The sequence below is a fragment of the Hypanus sabinus genome, chromosome 23, assembly GCF_030144855.1.
Source record: "Hypanus sabinus isolate sHypSab1 chromosome 23, sHypSab1.hap1, whole genome shotgun sequence".
Lineage (NCBI taxonomy): Eukaryota > Metazoa > Chordata > Chondrichthyes > Myliobatiformes > Dasyatidae > Hypanus > Hypanus sabinus.
In genome coordinates, this window is record NC_082728.1 from 52,203,381 (window position 1) to 52,223,383 (window position 20,003).

Genomic DNA, 20,003 nt, shown 5'->3' on the forward strand with positions numbered 1-20,003 from the left:
CCCTTTTCCAGAACTGGTCACCACACACCCAAGTCCTTGCAGGTGTTTACCAAAGTGGGTGCCAAAATCCACATTTGGATTACGAAAAGTCAGTCACCCTCAAAATGCACAGCGTTATCGACTACCCACTCCCTTTAAAGGTTCGATCAAAGCTTGCACTCTTCACACTCACTCTCTTTAACAAGGACTCTGCTGCTTTCCAAACACAACGACTCTCCACTGAAGTGTCTCTCTGGAGCAATCTGCACTGCTCCTTTTAGACTGCTGGGGTAAGTCACTGCATGACACTCACAGAAACAAAGTCACAGATTTCCAGTACATCACATACCGTCCCAAGAATTGATACTGGGGTGCATAACACACAGATTCCCAGTACATCATGTATCATCCCAGGTGTTGAAACTGGGATTCATAATCCCTTCCCCCCAAAAAAAGAACATTTTGATCTATCAGGAGAAAAATTTTAACTACAATTTACACAATATACAAATGTACAAAATCTATAAAATGTACCATACATATATGGTTATCATACAGTACTCTACAAACTAATATATAAATATTGGTGTGTATATAAATATCAAATTTCACTGCATTAAATAAAAAGAAAATACATTGCAAGTTCAACATCTGAACAAACAGTTGGCAATTACATTATCTTTACCTTTAATATGAGTTATTAAAAGATCATATTCCTGTAAAATTAGACTCCAGTTCAGTAACCTTCTATTTTTGTTTTTTTTATTTTACTCAAAAATACTAATGGGTTATGATCGGTATAAACCACAAGTGGTTTCTGAGTTGTGCCAACGTACACATCAAAATGTTGCAAAGCCAAGATAAGGGATAGTAATTCCTTTCTCAAAAGTGGTTACCATAATACCATTCCCGGATTCAGCTACGGGTCATCCCAAATTGGTGGCCACAGGATACTCAAATCAAATTCACATATGGATTATCACCAACAGTAGGTTATCACAAAGGGGACCATCTTCAAGGGAAAATTACCACCCAGGCAAGGGTAGATTCCACAAGGTTATCCCAATCACACCACATGATAGCCACTTATCCAATCCCAAGACATACTCCAATAGCGATTTGCCACAGGGGTGCCTTCTTCAGTAAACTACCACACCCAGACAAGGGTTAACACACATGTTGTATTCACAAAGGTTTTCCCTCACCAGAGAATACACTCCTGTGGATTAACTATGTGACAACCACACTTTCGTATTCGAATGGAATCAAACTCACCCTTACGGGCTACTTGGAGAGAGAGTCCAAATAGTGATCTCTTTGTCACTAGGTTTCTTCTGTTTCAAACCTTTTCTCTCTGTTCCTCTCTGCAAACTTCTTCTAGTTGCAGCACTTGTGAGAGTCATTTATCAAGACTCTGGATCGATCTCAACTCACCCCTTTGGACTACTGAAAGTTTAATCCAGCGACCCCACTCACTGGTGTCTTTCCATGATCGAACCCAGTTCGACTCTGACCATGTGTCTGTGTGAGAGTCATATGACCTTGCTTAAATAAACATGCTGCGAGCAACCATTAACATCGATTACCCATCAAATAACTCCACCTCTCTTCGCCATAGCAACTCAGGAGCAGCCAGTGTCCAAACACACTGTAGAAGATGTAAACACAAGCTGCTCACCACAGCAACCCAACAATCCTGTAGTCAGTAGAAATCCAACAGAGCAAAAGTCAGTCTCAATTCTTTCGGTGTTTTAAAGTGACAGTCCACAGAAAACATGAACCCTGGGGGTACATAACACCTCCCTACTAAAAGCAACATTTTGATCAAGGAGCAAAATTTTTAACTGTAGATTATAGAGTGTAAAGCAATACATGTGATTATGTGGCACATTACAGAAGCATATACAAATACTAGTTTCTATTTTACTCTTAAACTTAATATCCAGACAGTCAATCAACCATGACATTATCTTTGCCTTTCACATGCTTTGTTACAAAATCAAATTCCTGCAAAACCAGATCCTGTTGTATTCAAAAAGGAGTTTGATCAACTGTTTTCCCTTGTTCACTTCAAAACAGAACAATTAGCCATCATGTGATCACTTGCTTCCCAGCTTGAAAAGGACCTTCAAAGACTACCTGAACTTTACCATGAACAGATGCCAACTCATCAGCAATGTTTTCTAAATTAATCACACTCGTTAAACTTACTGAAATCATGTTTACCTTGTAAAAAGTTCCAAACAAGTCATTAATTCTATTTCCAAGACCTTTAGTCCCATATGGTTCCATAGTAAGACCTGCAGGTGGTCCCTCTTGGTCAAAACCACATTTCCCTTTATTTGGAGATGTCTCCAAGCCCTGTCTCTCCAAACTGCAAATTTGGTTAACATAACCACAACCCTGGGGTTGTTTATTTCTAAATTCCAAAACATAGTTGAACAACCCAACATGTACTGTCTCAGCAGACCACTGCTCCTTCAGCAAGGTCAAAGGTCTTGAAACCAACCCAGATTTCACAGAATGACTGAATTCCTTTCCAACCAAATCAGACATTTCAGGCTTTACCTGAGCTTCAACACCATGTTCAGCATCCTGCAGGTTAACAGATGCTTCAACAACCTGAACACAGGCAATTGGGACTGCCTCCTCTTCCAGGCTTTCATCACTAGTCCCAGCTTCAACTTCTAGTTCACCCAGATCATCCCAGATACTCTCTTGGAAGCTCTCATTTGGGAGAAACTTAACCTTATGTGTTAAGGCAAACTCGTCTGCTAACGTAGCAGACTCTGAAAGAGTCGCAGCCTCGCTTTCATCTAGGTATGTCTTTATCTCATCAGGGACACAACTTTTAAACTCTTCAAACAAAACCAACGTTTTCAAGTTGTTAAAATCATCACCCACATTTTTGGATGTGCACCATCTCTCAAACACACAGACTTGTCATAGGCAAATTCTACATAAGTCTGGTTCACAGATTTCTTTAGATTTCTAAACCTTAGTCTGTAAGCTTCCGGAACTAGCTCATGAGCCTCAAGTATAACCTGCTTCACAAAATCATAATCAGCTGCCTGTTCAACGGATAAAGCCGTATAAACTTGTAGTGCTTTACCCTTAATTATACTTTGTAAAAGGATTGGACATTTATCTTTTGGCTATTTTAAACACTTAGCAACTTTCTCAAAATGTTGGAAGTACTTATCAACTTCTGCCTCATTAAATGGAGGAACAAATTTAACTTCTTGACTAACAACAAACGGTTTCCTAGAACTAGAAGCCTGATTCTCAGACCTTAACCTTACTATCACTAACTCAAATTCCCTCTTTTTGTCTGCTTCTCTAGCTTCAAATTCCCTGTTTATTTGCTTCTCTTTCCAGCACCACCATTTTAAATTTCTCGAACTTCATTTGCTCCAAATGTAGCTGCATCTCAAGGTTACTTAATGGAATTTTCTCTAACACCTCTTCAGCAAAGTCGTTCATACCAATATAGTGCTCAGCAATTTTCCTCTGAATCACTGACTTTGTCGTAGCTGACATTATCCCTGTAAACTGCAGTTCCTTAGCAATTTTCAGCACCTCACCCTTTTTCGCTTTTTCTAATGCCGCAAGGGTTGGTGATTCCAGAAAACTCCCAACATCCATTGCTGCCAAATTCCACACACAAACCAATTTAAAAAAAAGGACTGGGTATTCCCCTTTTCCCAATAAGAACGTTAATTAACCAATAAGCATAATATTGGTCTGATCCCAGACGATCCCCCGTTTATGTTACATGGAACCAGCAATAATAGATGTGGAATGGAGTCACGATATTATCGGAAAACAACAGAATTTATTAACACACAAGCAAAAACATAGAAAATTAAACAAGCAACTAATTTAAAACAAAGTTAACAGCACTATGAGTCTATAGCCCACAAACAGCTAAACTTAGAAGCAATTCTTAACAGAGTCTTACTGGAGCACAGTCCCAGAATGTCAGTTCAGAAAGTTTCAGGGATTCACGGAATAATTGAGAGGAGACTTTTAGATTCGAAGTATAGCGAAAAGACGATCTCGAAGACGGAGATTCAAATACAGCGAAGAAGCAAGTCTCACAGAGATACGCCAGAAACGGCCACCGTGCCTTTCTGAAGGTGATTTGGCAGACGCACAGTACCTTTCGAACGATGATCTCACAAAGCGGCCACCATACCTTTCCAATAGAAGTGAGTTCACGATGCGGTCTGTTTCAAAGAGTCCACAAAAAGTGACAATTTCACCACGTAAATGACAGGAGATGTCCCTTTTCCAGGACTGGTCACCACACACCCAAGACCTTGCAGGCGTTTACCAAAGTGGATGCCAAAATCCACATTTGGATTACGAAATGTCAGTTACCCTCAAAATGCACAGCGTTATCGACTACCCACTCCCTTGTGGATTTGATCGAAGCTTTCACTCTTCATGTTCAATCTCTTTAACAAGGACTCTGCTTTCCAAACACAACGATTCTCCACTGAAGTGTCTCGCTGGAGCAATCTGCACTGCTCCTTTTATACTGTTGGGGTAGATCATCGCGTGACCCTCACAGAAACAAAGACTCACAGATTTCCAGTACATCACATACCATCCCAAGAATTGATACTGGGGCACATAACACACAGGTTCCCAGTACATCAAGTACAGGCAGTCCCCAGGTTACGTACGAGTTCCGTTCCTGAGTCCGTCTTTAAGTCGGATTTGTACGGAAGTCAGAACAAGTACATCCAGTATTATTTAGTGTCAATCAAATATTTGTCTTAGTATATAGTATATATTTTACTTTTCTATGCATATAAAACTCTTAAGAAATGTATGTATTCCAGTAATTAAACCACTGCGTTACTTAGTAATAATTGTAGCTTTCATTGGGGCAGGGCCTTCCAAAAGCTCCATTATTCTCACTTTATCCATTATCCTTTAAAATTGTTCCGATCATTGACTGACTGTAGCCTAACGCTTTTCCAATGACCGATGGCGTTTCACCTCTTTCCAAATGCTTTATTATTTCCACTTTATTTTCAATTGCAATCGCTTCCCGTCAATGGAACAGAAACATTGTGGGCGGCGGGTCCTGAGCTGCGCTGGCTCCCGAGGTCCGCCGGGTCCTAAAGACCACCACACTGAGACAGGCTAAATGTGACAAGTGGAGGTTGTGCTGAGTTTGGGTATTTGATCTTCCACAATATTCCACGTGGGAATTTAAAGTAGAGGTGGCTATGATTTTTTTTTAAGAGGTCGAGTTGCAAGCTCGAAATCAACCTGGCACAGATGGTACGGGAGTCACTGGATCGACATCAACCCGGCACAGGAGCGGTCTGTCACTGGATCGAACTCACGAACCTCCGTTCTCCATTCACCATTAAATGTAATGGCAGTTACATTTAATATCAGAGAATGCATATAATATACAACCTGAAATTCTTACTCTCAGCAATCATCCGCAAAACAAATTGTGCCTTTCTACACTGTTTCGATATGGAGATATGCTGGAAATTTTGAAGACACACAAAAAATATTGGAAGAAACCAGCAGGTCAGGCAGCATATATGAAAGAAAATGAACAGAGTTTCCCACTGCGACCCCTCATCCCTTCGCAGTTGCTGCCTGACTTGCTGAGTTCCTCCAGCATTTTGTGTGTGCTCAAAATTTTCAGCATCTCTTGTGTCTCCATATTCTGAAATCTGTTTGGAAACTTCTTGATGAACCAGTGGACTTGAATTTGAGGTTAGAGTTTCCTTTTGTATTATCTCATTATCACATTGATTATTTATGGTAGCTTGCTATATCCACATTTGCCTCATTAACTATAATTCAAAAGTACTTTCCTGATCACAAATAACTTTTGTGATATCCTGGGGCTCTGACTGCCATAATGTAAATCCTAGAGTTTCTAGCAGTGCGCAGGATATCTCTGACAGTCATTCTGCGATTAAAGAAAGAAAGAAAACCCTTGTACTTGCAAAACATTTTTCCAGAATCTCAAGTGTTTTCCACGTAATCAATTATTGCAAGTGCTGTGACTGCAGCGATGTAGGCACACATGGCAGTTACTTTGCAGAAAGATCCCAAAGGCCACAATCAATTACTTGACTTTTGTCTGTGTTAAAAAAACATTTGGCAAGAACAGCAGGGGAACTCCTTGCATCACACAACAGACATAAACAGACATTCCTCCAACTACAGAAACAGGTAAGAGGCTCCCCTATCCTCATCTTCCAAGGACAAAGGTTAGGAGACATGCACCACTGCATGAAATGCCATCACTACTGAGTGCTGCTAGAACTTAAAGCTTGTACAAGTGTTATGGCGACAACTACTGCACCTGGCACACTCTTGCCATAGTAATGCAAAATCCAGATTATATCAACAGCCACCAATTGCTACAGCATCTCCTCAATGAGAAGCCAAATTCTTTCAACAAAGTCTAGTTCTCTCAAAGGGTGTTCCAGATTCCTGTAAGGACTTGTAGCAAAATAATCAAACTTCTGATGGCAGTGTGCACAGCAAAACCTTATTAAGTCACTAGCTAGTACTCCTCAGATGCACTGTTACAATAATGGATTTACAGAGAAGAGGGTGCACATACATGCAGAACAAGAGTTATGGGGAGACAATGGAATAATTCATTTTTGTTCTCCTCAAACTGGGTTAAAGGGGAGTTTTGATCGATGGGTTAAACATTTTGTCAGATTTTTATAGAATTTTTTAAGAGGAACTGATTTCATTGGCAGGACTATCATTAACCAGGAGAAACAGAATCAAGTTAACTCATGAAGCAAAGCAGAGCATTTATTGAGCTAGTCACATTTATAGTTTGGAATGCTCTGCCTGGAAGCAAATTCAATAATAATTCCCTTTCAAAAGGGAACTGGATAAATATATAAAGAGGAAAAAATGCAAGGTTTTAAGGGCTAAGGAACGGGAATAACATTTTCAAAGTTCTGGTGTAGAGATAAATGCCACCTTCTATGCTGTACATGATCCCATGATTGATGCGTCTTTCACTTGGCCAGAAGGAAGGGAAATTAAAGCCAATTTTCCTGTTCTTAACCATTCTCTGGTGTCAGTTACAAGAATAGACTAAGTGTTGATGTTAACACAGAAAGTGAAGAAATTAAAAACACCTAACATTAGAACAGTCCATCATCAGCAGTACCACAGTTCCCATTTGAACTACCGCTTTGCAAGCATTGAAAGGAAATCAATGCTCAGTCTGGAGCCATTGCTTAATGATGGCAAGAGATTGCAGATGCTTGTCCTGTGGGGAGGGGTGTGGTTGGGATAGCTTATTCTGATTGTCAAAAGTCACTTCCGTAGTGATTGATTAGTTTAGAAACAGTTTTTCTCTTTGGTTAGCTGTCTGATGTCCAGTTTTAAATATCCTAGATATATAGAGAGCACGGGTAGGAGGTTCCCTCTCTTCCTTTGTTTAAGGCAAGTGCTGCACATAGTCATTGAGAAAGTATGCTCTGCAGGTGCTTTTAGCTAAGTATGTTTGTTGAATATTCAGCTTTATAGTTTCTGTAACTTAGGGAACATGAATGTTTGGTTGAATTTTTACAATTTGTAAATAACTATTCACAGTCAATGCTTTCTGTCTCACTTGCCACACACGCAAACCTGATTCAACATTACAATTTGGCACTGTGGCGAGCAAGATCTGATTTTATAAGCAGAAATGCATTTCTTTCAAAGGTTATTTAAAAGAGAGGACCCTCCATATGAAAGATGCAAAGTCCCAGATTGGACAGATTTGGAAGTCTCAGTAACTTACTGATGGGTTATGGAAAGCCAGTAGATTGGTCAAATCACTTAGATTTTGCTGGGGTTGAAATGGGACACCATATTGTTTCCATACTTAAATCACTGGGTTTTCCTCGGAGAACGGACAGCCGACAGGATGCTTTCTGGCATTTTGCAGCGATTGTAAGGCATCAATATAAAATTATAACATCTCTAAATGAGGTCAAGGACCTCAGTCAGCACTCTATTATTCTGAGAGAATCACTACTGATGGCTCAGAGTTGGGCTACAAAGTTAGAGGGTACGAATACAGCGAGTGCTTGTCAGCTAATGAACCTACGGAACTTAAACGCTGTGTGCCAAGCAGGTTGCCAGCCCAAACCTGTTAAGGTTCAAGCCATGATGAGGTGGGGCGATGATCTTACTGTGGGATGGGGGATGGGGATGTTCGGCTGGACGATGAAAATGAGGGAGAGAGAGTAGCGTGAACTCCTCGGTTTAATCCTCAAGATGATCAACCTCTCCTTTGCTTGTCCAAAACAGTATGGGCCAGGCCAATAACCATGCATTCCTACGTCCAATATCAGCCTGAAGCTTCTTCCTCCCAGAAGGGAGAGGAGAAGGGAGAGGAGGAGGAGGAATATGTGGGGGTTGGTGTAATGGACCCCTTCGAGACAACAGAGTTCAGAGAATTCTCAGCTAAGGAATTAGTGAGTTTAGGTGATAGGTACATACAAAAGGCTGGGAAGTCTTCAGCTGCTGAGCATATGAGATGAGGGCGATACTGGAGTGAGCCTATCTAATAGAGAGATGGATGCCTTAGGGAGCCTACCATCCCAACAAGCAATCTGACCACACTGCTTGCTTCCCCTGAGCATAATGCATCACTATTGGTTCAAGTAATGGCTGCAGTTAAACTTGGGTACTCTTACTGAATGGAATTTAAAACCCCAAACAGAATGGAACACAGTAGAGTAGGGTACTAAAGTTCTACGCCAGTGGGCTCTCATCACAGAATTATACCGTGATAGTTGTAGCCCACCACAGGATATTGAATTAACTTCTGGAATGATTAGACACATGGATACAGAGACAGTTTTTCCAACAAAAGGGGTAGTACCATCTTTAATAGCACCAGTTGTTGTTCATTCCGTAAATACAGCGATTCAATTATGACAAGGTTTAGAGTACGTAGAAGAGGATGCATGTAACCAGGTACAGAAATTAGATAAGCAGACTAGGAATGGGGGATCCCAGATGTCCCATAAAGAAACATGTTTAGTGTTGCAGAGGAACGGGTAAATGGAGATCCCACCCCTACCCTCTATGCAATATGGAGGAAGTACTGTACAGGGAAGCAAGAGAAGGAACCTGTTGAAGGCGAAGGGTTATTCTTCAAGTCCTCTGCAGATAGGGACTCTTTTTGTCCTTTGTCAGATTCCTCACATTCCTTTCAGGATTCCCTACAAAAGAGCGATGATAGCTAATATTCACCAATAGTGGGAATCGGGGGGGGGGGGGGGGGGGGGGGGATGGGGGGGTGGTTAGCACCTCATTGTTGTAGGGAGAGGCACTAACCACACTTCTCAGTTGTTCTCTGATAAGTGAGCTATTTCTCTTTTAAGTTTTTGAAGTTCTATGCAAAGCTTTTAAAAAGGGGAACAGCCTCATCTTTGTGTTTTGTGTTCTCTGGTCCTTTGTTTCTCGTTTTCTTAATCTGTTACATGTTTACTGTGTCTTAATCTGTTACTTTGTTACTTGCTTCCCCATGCAAATGACTCATTTCATACTGGCCATATGAAATTTGAGTTGATGGTGTAGAAATTTAGGCAGCTTTATTCCAGAAATGAGATACCCACATTTCAGAGGGAATTGAGTATTTGGGGAGCAATTCTGGTAGTTCTATTGTTTTTGTGTTTTCTAAATACAGGTTTCCCCCACTATCCGAAGGTACAGCATTCCTATGAAACCTTTCGTAAGCCAAAATGTCATAAAACGAAGAAGCAATTACCATTAATCTATATGGGAAAATTTTTTGAGCATTCACAGACCCAAAAAAATAACCTACTAAATCAAACCAAGTAACATATAAAACCTAAAATAACATGAACATAAAGTAAAAGCAGGAATGATATGATAAATATACAGCCTTATATAAAGTAGAAATATTGTATGCATGGTGTAGTTTCACTTATCAAAATCGGGAAGACAGCAACCCAAAATCGATTTGGAGAAAAAATCGGCACGTACATACACGCATACGTACATACTTGCGCACACAACTGCCCACACAAGGCTTCACGGTCATGGTAGTCTTTCTCGGGGTAAACACACACATAAAGCCAGCATTTTTTTACATAAGGGCAAAAATCCTCTTTGGTTAGCAAAAACAGGCACGAATATAGGTCTTCCGTAACAGCAAGCTGTTGTAAAGTGAACATTCGAAAAACAGGGGCCACCTGTATCAGCACTTGTATCTCTCTGCATTACAGAATGACAAAGTAGTGAATGCTGACTTGTGGTGGGAGATCCGGTACATTCCTAGGGACGGCATTTGAATTTGCACACTGGACCAACAAGTCAGATTGCTGAACTTGTATGAGGAATCCTTACCATATCACAGAAGGGATGCCACTGTTATTGATTCCTTTGAGAAGAAAAAAGACTGGTAGAGGGAATTATATGGTTGCTTGGGTTTTGGAGGAGCTGGGAGGGAGCAGTCTATTCTAGCCAACATCAACCCAGAGTATAATAACAGCCTTAAGGGACTTGAGCCTCAGTAGCCCTAGTGGAGTAAATACTTTAAAGGTTGATATTTCCCTACATACCATTTGTTGAATTGGAAGGTCTTGACTCTTAAAGTGATTTCCCCACCTGACAGAGTATTGATGTAGGTGATATGTTGAGTACAGGTACAAGGTACAAGGTGTGAGCAGGAACAGTACCCTGGGACAATTGCGTCTATACCAAATGGTGCTGTGAAGCTAGGTACTTGTTGGACACTGAATGTAGTTCCTAGACCTACCTGTAGTTCCCACAGGCAGGTGAGGTTGATATCTGTTGCTGTATGTATGCCATCCCAGTGCCTTGGGTAAGCACCTTTCCATGGTGGTTGGTAAGATGTCTATAACAAAGGAAGGAAGGCTTTGAATGATAGCCTTTCTCAGCATGGTGTGGCTAAACTGTCCTGGGAACTGATTTTGATGAACCTTAGATTACCTGCTCACAAAGGAATGTGGCACTTGTGCTGTTATTCAGTAAGAATGCTGCACTATATTCCTGATGGGTTGGTGAACATCACTCACCTGGTTGATCATATCTGAGCATCAACAAAGATAATCAAGTGGGGGGAATCACTCTCCTGGGTGGGGCTGGTAGCCTTGTGGGGCACTGGGAGGGTGGTCAACTACTGTAGAATACTGGGAGGTCACTATTGGGTTTACAGTCCTGTGTTTTATATGTAACTTAGGGCAGTGGTCCCAAACCACCGGGCAATGGACCGGTACCAGGCCGCAAAGCATGTGCTACCAGGCTCCAAGGAAACGATATGATTTGGCCGTATGAAGCGATATGAGTCAGCTGCACTCAACATATATTTGTTGACTATTTAGCTTTTAGTTTCTGTAACTTGGGAAACAGGAATGTTTGGTCAATTTTTTACTGTTTGGACATAAGTGATTATTATTCCTATTCACAGTCAGCGTTTTCTGTCTCACTCACCAGACACGCAACCTTGATTCAACATTACAATGCTGAAACCTGGAGCTAAAAACCAAACTACTATAGAAACTCAGTGAGTCAGGCAGCCGCCAACATCAACTCTGACCCAAATCATCGATTATCTCTTTGCCTCCAGAGATGCGGCCTGACGGAGTTCCTCCAGTAATTTGCTTTTGATGCTATCACTTGATCAGCTTGGCAGAAAAAGAATGGCTCAACCTAAATATAAACACAAGGGATTCTGCAGTTGCCAGTAATCCAGTAGTTTGTGCTCAACCTGAATGCCTGAACTTTACTGAGCAAGCTGACCTCAGATCAAGGAGATGTAGAGTTGGGATTCCCAACCTTTTTTATGCCATGGACCTCAAGAATTAACTGAGGGATATGAGGACTCTAGTTTGGGAATCCCGGTGTAGAGCAACTCCCCAGGGACTGGATCTACAATGGTAATAACACCTGCATAAGAACTGGGAGTAGGAAGTATCTTATAACCAGGTACATGGAAAAGAGCACATTGATATTCGACTGTTGAAGCAATACTTGAAAAACTCAGTCCTAATAATTGACACAAATCGTAGAAGTGGAGGAAAAGTGACGGCTTACCTTATCACTCAGATCTCGTGAGACATAGTGCAGAATATCTCGAGCAACATCTGCAAAGAATGTGTCACCAGAAATCTGCAGAAAGATGCATCAATGTTTAGACTAAACAGCTAGGGAACAAAAATACATATGCATCTGGTTAACAGCAGAAGTCCATCACTCTGGAGTATTTTGTAGTAAAATTACATGAAGTTTTAATTCATCTCCCAGGAAAACAAATGGTAATTGCTGAGCATTAGAAAAATGAGATTTCACCAAGTTTTTTTGCATTCTTGGTCAAGCTTCACAATACTCATATTCCCTTAACTTCTGCTATACAACCCTCATCCAATATCTTCTGTCATCCACAGGAACTTGCACCCTTAATACTCACAGACAACTCTCAGATGCAAGCCCCAAAATTTACCAAACCCTGTAAAAAAAAACTGTTTAAAGGCAATGCAGAAGGATCATCATTGGACAGAAAGGTCAAATATCCGGGGTTCAATCATTTCCATTCAAAATTCTAGTGAGGATGGGTTGTGAGGAGAAAATATAAATCAAAGCAACACACACAACAAGCTGGAAGAACTCAGCAGGTCAGGCAGCATCTATGGAAAAGAACCCTTCTTCTTCAGGACTGAGAAGGAAGGGCAAAGATGACAGAATAAAAAGGTGGAGGGGAGGGAAAAGAGGCTAACTGGAAGGCGATAGCTGAAGCCAGGTGGATGGGAAAGATCAAGGGCTGGAGAAAAAAAGAATCTGATAGGAGAGGAGAATGGATCAGAAGAGAAAGGGAAAGGAGGAGGAGTTCCGGGGGAAGTAATAGGAAGGTGAGAAGAAATAAAAGATCAGAGTAGGGAATAGAGGGGGGAGGAATCATTTACCAGAAGGAGAAATCGATATTCCTGCCATCAGGTTGGAGGTTACACAGATGCAATACTCATCCACCCTATGGATGGCTTCACCTTGGCACAAGAGGAGGCAGTGGATCAACACATTGGAACGGGAATGGGAATTGGAATTAAAATATTTAGCCACCAGGACATTCAAAGAAAATGAAACAAACGTTGCTCGAGTGTGATGGTTGGTTAACCTCACACTGCCAAAAATACCATACTTAGAAATTCTGAAACCATAACAGATCCATGGGTACAATGTGAGTTTTACACTATATGTAGCCCATGCTTATTTTCCCGATGGGTGTTTGATGAGACTGTGCAGAACGGACTTTAATCTAATCCATTTCTCTGCCAGATTCACATATCTAATGTGGGCAGTGTGTGAGTGAAAAGATGCATGTTCCTTTCCCAACACTAACATTGCACATTTTGCCAATCACAGAAATTCAAAAATAAACCTGCATTGTTACAAAAGACTAGATTACACCCACATTAATCTACAGCCTATAGAAGAAAATGCTCACCGCTGTGTTTAAGACTGATATTAGCTTGCGAGATAATTCTAAAGTCCAACAATAGATAGCAAGAGAGGTAAACAAATCCTATCATTTAGAAAGCTGACAACTTTCAGAATAGTTTATCGAGGGAAAAGTTAACAAGTTATACCTAATTACCTCCCTCTGAAGTATTCCTGGAAGTTAAATGTAATGAGATTGGTATCTACTAATTTTTTCCTAGGATAAGCAGCTCTAAAAACAAGTGTCTCAAGTCCCTAATGAGTTCTCATTTCCTGAAACTGCTGGAAGTTATTGATTTTAGTTAGCTGTCACCTGATTAATGCTTTTTAAAAACTTGTTCCTGAATTAGTTCCAGATGTCGCTCAAAGGTGACAAGAGAAAGTAAAGCAGGCCTGCGATTAAGAAGTGCTTGAGACTGTAATTATACAAGAGATATTGATTCCCATGCCAACTCAGTTCAAGTTTGTCATTCAACCATGCATGCATACTCACAAATACAACCAAATGAAACAGCCAACGTGCAGAACACAGTAGTCATTCACAGCACAAGGCACATATACAACAGCAGTAAAATACAATCACACAAAAAATATATATATATATAGTCCAAGTTCCCAAGTCCGTGAGTATTGCAGCAGTCTGCAATCAAACACATCTTGTCTTCAGCTGAGCGAACATTGGAGGGCATTACCAACGCCAGCGTGGAAGCTGCGCCAAACTGCCTCTGGTGGAAGGTATCAACTCCAACGCCTCTCTCCTGGGCAGCTGCTAACAGGCAACACTGCAGTTTGAAGCCTAGTCCTCGCTACAAATGAGGCTACAAACCTTCATCCACTGTCCACCCCACTGTTGGTCAAGAAAACGGTGAATAAAACAGTAAATTGGACTTGCAGCTTTCCACATTGCCAATGTCCAACAGAGCCTTGCATTCACAAGAAAGGCAACTAAGACGATCACTTGCAACTTAAGACTGCACACCGTCTTCACACACCGACATCTCTCTGAGGCAGACAGCACCATAACCCGCACCAAATCCAGCCCCTTCAGTTTTTCTACCAACAAGCAACTCACTAATGGGGTAGACCTGCAGTACTTTTAAGTTTTTAGTGTCCAGCAGTGTTTTCCAATTGTGACAAATACAGTTTAAAAAAGACAGTAACATCTTTGATTGACCCCCATAGTAGCCACTGTGTCTGAGCACGCCGCCAACTCAGTGACAGTTCCTGATTGTAAGACTGATTCTTGCCATAGCTTTAACCTAATTGCTGCTCTCTCAGTAATGCATCAGAAGGGATTGTGTCCAGCTGCAGAGAATCAAATACAAGATAACACAAACAAATAGAACAATGTGCCACTGAGAGTGCACTATGCAAATATTGCTGCCACCTTTCAGATGAAAATGTTATCCAAGGCTGTCAACTGCCCTCTAGGAAAAGATAACAGATCCCAAAGTTGTGTACTTTGCTTTACAGAAACATGGCTCACACCCATCATTTTGGATGCAGTGCTGCAGCCCAATGCCTTCACTATTCACCATACAGACAGGTCAGTTCAGTCTCTTAAAGTTGGAAGAGGTGAGTATGCTTTATGATTAACTCATCATGGTGCACATACTTGGTGGTTCTGTATCAGTCTTCCTCACATACCCTGTAATATCTAGTAGTCAAAAGTTATCCTTTTCAAGTGCCAAGGGAATTTTCTGCCAAGGTACTGGTAGCAGTGTACATTTCTCCTCAGCCAATGTCAGACAGGCACATTGAGCACCATGGTCAGCAGGCATGAAACAGCACGCACTGATGCCTTCCCTATCACTGCAGGGGATTTCAACCAGGTCAGCATAAAGAAGTGTCTGAACAACTACCACCAACAAATCACCTGTGGAACCAGAGGAGCCAACAAATATGAACACTATACCACCATCAAAAACATGCCATACCTGCAGTTCTAATCAAGAAGCTCAAAGACCTGGTACTTTCCTCTGTATCTAGATCCTTTGACTTCCTCACTGGGAGATCAAAAATAACATCTTCTCTTTGCTGGTAATCAACACTGGCGCACTTCAAGTATACATGCTTAGCCCATTGCTCCACTTTCTCCATAACCATGACTGTGCAGCTAGGCCCAGCTCTAATTATATTTATAAATTTGCCAAAAAAGAGGCATACAGAAGCAAGATAGATCAACTATCATTACAACAACCTTGGTCAATAAGTCCAAGGAATTGATGTGGCATTCAGGAAGAGGAAGTTGAGGAAACACACACTAGCCCTCATTGAGGGATTAGCTGTGGAAAGGGTGAGCAGTTTCAAGTTCCTGGATGTCTACATCTCTGAAGACATTGGCCCTGGGCCCAATAATATTGATGTAATTACAAAGAAGGCACAACAGCAGCTATGGTTCATTAGGAATTTGAGGAGGCTTTGTATGTCACCAAATCCATTCATAAATTTCTACAGATGTACTGTGGAGAAAATTCTAAATGATTGCATCACCATCTGGTATGGAAGAGTCACTGTACAGAACTGGGAAAAGCAACATGGCATTGTCAACTCAGCCAGCTCCACCATGGGCACCTGCAAAAAGCAATACCTCAAAAAGGTGGCATTTATCATTAAGGACCCCAATCACCCAGGACATTCCCTCTTCTCATTGTTACATCAAGGAGAGGGTACAAAAGTCTGAAAACACACACTCAGTGTTTCAGGAACAGTCTCCTTCTCTCTGTCATCAGATTTTTGGATGGTCAATGAACCCATGAACACTAACTCAGCATTTTTTTCCTCATTCCTTCCACTACTTACTTAATTTATTTTTATATACATATATATATTGCAATTTAGTTTATACAGTACACACAATATATTACACATATTGTAATGTACTGCTGCCACAAAACAACAAATTTTATAACCTACACCAAAGATATTAAACCTGATTCTGATAATGCACTACCCCTGAAAACAGAAAAAGAATTACCCTTGGTGTCCTGACTACTATTTATCTCCCAACCATCAATCAACAATACTGATTTTCTAGTCATTATGCTATTTTTTTGCAAGAAATAGCTGTAAACTACTCCAGGGTATTCGCTGATCACAAAAAAGTGTTTATTTTTAAGGCACATCACTCTTTGACTCAAAAGCATCATTTTTAGGATGTCTGAGCAGGTGCCTCTAAACAGTTACATTTTTAACATGGGAGAAAGAGTATTCTCACACTGACAGGTGGAACTGTAGTCACCCTACCTTGGGGGATAAAATATAAAGGTCATTGCAATACAAGGGCAAGGAAGTGATCCTTTAGCTAAAAAGCCAAGTCCAATCTCCAACAGAAATATTGCCTTTTGTCTTGGGCAACTCGTCTCAGGAAAGCTACAGTAGCCTTTGGAATCACTTCAGTCTACAGTAGACAGACACAGCCAAAACTAAAGTATACTGCAATTAGGAAAGCTGAATAGAGAAAACTTGTACTCCACTGAATGTGGAGGACCAAGTACTGGCCTAAATGATGGGTTTAAAATAATAAATGAGTATTTACACGGTTGATGCAGCAAAGGCATTTCTTCAAGGCTACAATCCAGAATATTGAAGAACAACCTTGGCATAGAGTCACGGAATTACACAGTATGGAAACAGGCCCTTTGGCCCAACTCATCCATTTTGTTTAAGGAGCCCATATTTGAAAGCCCTCTTGGCCTTTCAAATCCATTTACCTGTCTAAATGTCTTTTAAATGTATTATTGTACCTAGCTAATGTGTTATTGAGTCTGGCAGCTCATAGTACACTTGCATCAACTTCTGCATTAAAAAAATGCCCTTCATGTTCCTTTTAACTCTTATCTTCCACCTATGCCCTCAGGTTTTGATTTCCTTTTCCTAGAGGAAAAAAGATTCCTCTCAACACCCTCTGTTGGAGGTGTACCCAGGATCCTGCCAGCAGAGATAACACACCCTCTACCACTGTCACAGCTTGAATCATTAACTCTGCCCATGCATATTTCCTCCTTCATTAAAGAAATAAGATACCTTCTGGAGGACAGCATTTCACAAGGACAGTATGTGTCAGAATTAACAAGTCCTTCAGTAAAATGCAGAGAGTTTCTCTAGGATTAGTTATACAATGTGTTTTGGTAAGGATTATGCCAATGCTCTTTGAAAGTCTTCCACTGTTCCTCAACCGTCCCACCATATAGCCTGTGTTCCCAGTCTACACAAGCCAAATCCTCCCTCATCCCATTGTAGTTTCCATTGTTTAGGCATAATACACTGGTTTTCGATTGAGCTATTGCACTGTCCAGTTGTATGAAAAACTCAATCATACTGTGATCACTCTTTCCAAGAGGATCCCTAACTACACAATCACTAATTTTACCTGTCTCATTGTACAGACCAGTTCTAAGATAGCACATTCCCTTGTACGTTCAGTAACATGCTGTTCAAGAAAGCCATCACCGATGCATTCTTTGAAGTCCTCCTCAAGGTTTAAAAAGAAGGCAGCCATACCCAGCGGGCAGCATTCAGAGCGGGTAGCAGAGTGAAAGGACTTTGGCGGTAACGGGACAAGGTGAGGCAGTTGTTGATTGCAAAACGAGGTAGTATGTGTGTGAGGCCAGTTTTCCGTGGTCGGTGTCGGATGTGGGAGGTCCTGGGGTCTCCAGGCATCCTGGACAGCCACATCTGCACCCGGTGCATCGAGATGCAACTCCTAAGGGACCGTGTTAGGGAACTGGAGCTGCAGCTCGCTGACCTTCATCAGGTCAGGGAGAGTGAGGAGGTGATAGAGGGGAGTTATAGATGGTCACACCGGGGCCACAGGAGACAGACAGGTGGGTCACAGTCAGGAGAAGGAAGGGGAAGAGTCAGGTACTAGAGAGTACCCCTGTGGCTGTAACCCTTGACAATAAGTATTCCTGTTTGAGTACTGTTGCGGGGGACAGCCTACCTGGAGGAAGCGACAGTGGCCGTGCGTCTGGCAAAAGGATCTTGATCAGGATGAGGTTGAAGTAGAGCAGGCCTGTGTGCTGGACAGTGTGGAGATTAAGGAAGAAGAAGTGCTGGATCTTCTTAAAAACATTAAGATTGATAAATCCCCAGGGCTGGATATGATACACCCCAGGTTGTTGTGGGAATTGAGAGAAGAGATCGCAAGAGCATTAGCTATGATCTTTGATCCCCTTTGGCTGCAGGCAAAGTGCCAGAGGACTGGAGAATGGCAAATGTAGTTCCCTTGTTTAAAATGTTACAAATGAGGAGCAACTCTGATGGGCAGAAGGGCACAAAGTCACCCCTCCCCTTTTTGAGAATCGCAAAATCGCTATTATTTCAGGTCTGACACCAAGGAAATGAGAGAGATAAACAGCTCATGTCAGTTAATGAGAGAGAGACAACGCAGAGATACACAAAAGTAGAATGTCTCCTCCTAACAAAAGCGGAACGGAACCACTGATTACTGCTATTGTCTTTTGGAGAAGGACTGTGGATTGAGTACTGTTCTATTCATTGAAACCCCTCGGGGGCAACCAGAGGGGGCAGGTTTGATGGGTTGCATCATCCCAACCTGATTGACACCTGAGACCCTGTGAGTGGGGATAAAGTTAAGGTCCGGGGAACACACCTCAGACGCACCAGGGGTGGGGGCTTTTGTGTCTGTCCACCCTTGCCTGGATGACGAGTCCACCACGGAAGAATGGTCTAGCTAAAGGACGGAGGGGTCATCCGTGAATGGCCACAACAAATACGCATTGACGGATCAAGATCGTAAAGGAAAGTTAGCAAGTCAATAGCTGTTACTCTCTCTCTCTCTCCAACAATTGCAACACAGCGATCAACAACTACTGCAGCCTGCATGAACTGAACTGAACTTTATATTTCCATCGGACAATTCATTATCCCCTAGACAACGATAGAGCTTACTTCTTATTGATTATTATTATACCCGCACTTTTAGGTTTAGTATTGATGACGTATATTATCTGTATATTTGCATTGATATTATTTTTGTGTATTTTTACTAATAAATACTGTTAAAAATAGTATCACCAGACTCCAACGGATACTCCTATCCTTGCTGGTAAGACACCCAGTTACGGGGTTCGTAACAAAAAAAAGTAATAGGGAGAAACCTGGGAACTATAGACTGGTGAGTCTTACGACGGTGGTCTGCAAACTACTGGAAAGGATTCTTAAAGATAGGATCTACGAGCATTTGGAGAAGTACAGTCTACTCATGGATAGTCAACATGGCTTTGTGAAGGGAAGATCATGCCTCACAAGCCTGATTGTGTTTTTTGAAGAGGTAACAAAAGAAATTGATGAGGGTAGGGCAGTGGATGTGGTCTACATGAACTTTAGCAAAGCATTTGACAAGGTCCCACATGAGAGACTCATCCAGAAAGTCATGAGGCATGGGATAAGTGGAACCTTGGCTGTTTGGATAAAAAATTGGCTTAAAGGAAGAAAGCAGAGTGTAGTTGTGGAAGGAAAGTATTCTGCCTTGAGGTCGGTGACTAGTGGAGTGCCGCAGGGATCTGTCC

General features: G+C 41.5%; 1 protein-coding gene across 1 annotated transcript in view; it reads right to left on the minus strand.

Annotated features, from left to right (window-relative positions):
- Positions 1-20,003, minus strand: part of spata20 (spermatogenesis associated 20) — a 472,602-nt gene that overhangs the window by 363,918 nt on the left and 88,681 nt on the right. Inside the window, exon 9 of the mRNA XM_059948873.1 lies at positions 12,073-12,147. Within this exon, the coding sequence (XP_059804856.1) occupies positions 12,073-12,147 (75 nt within the window). The remainder of the gene's footprint in view (positions 1-12,072; positions 12,148-20,003) is intronic.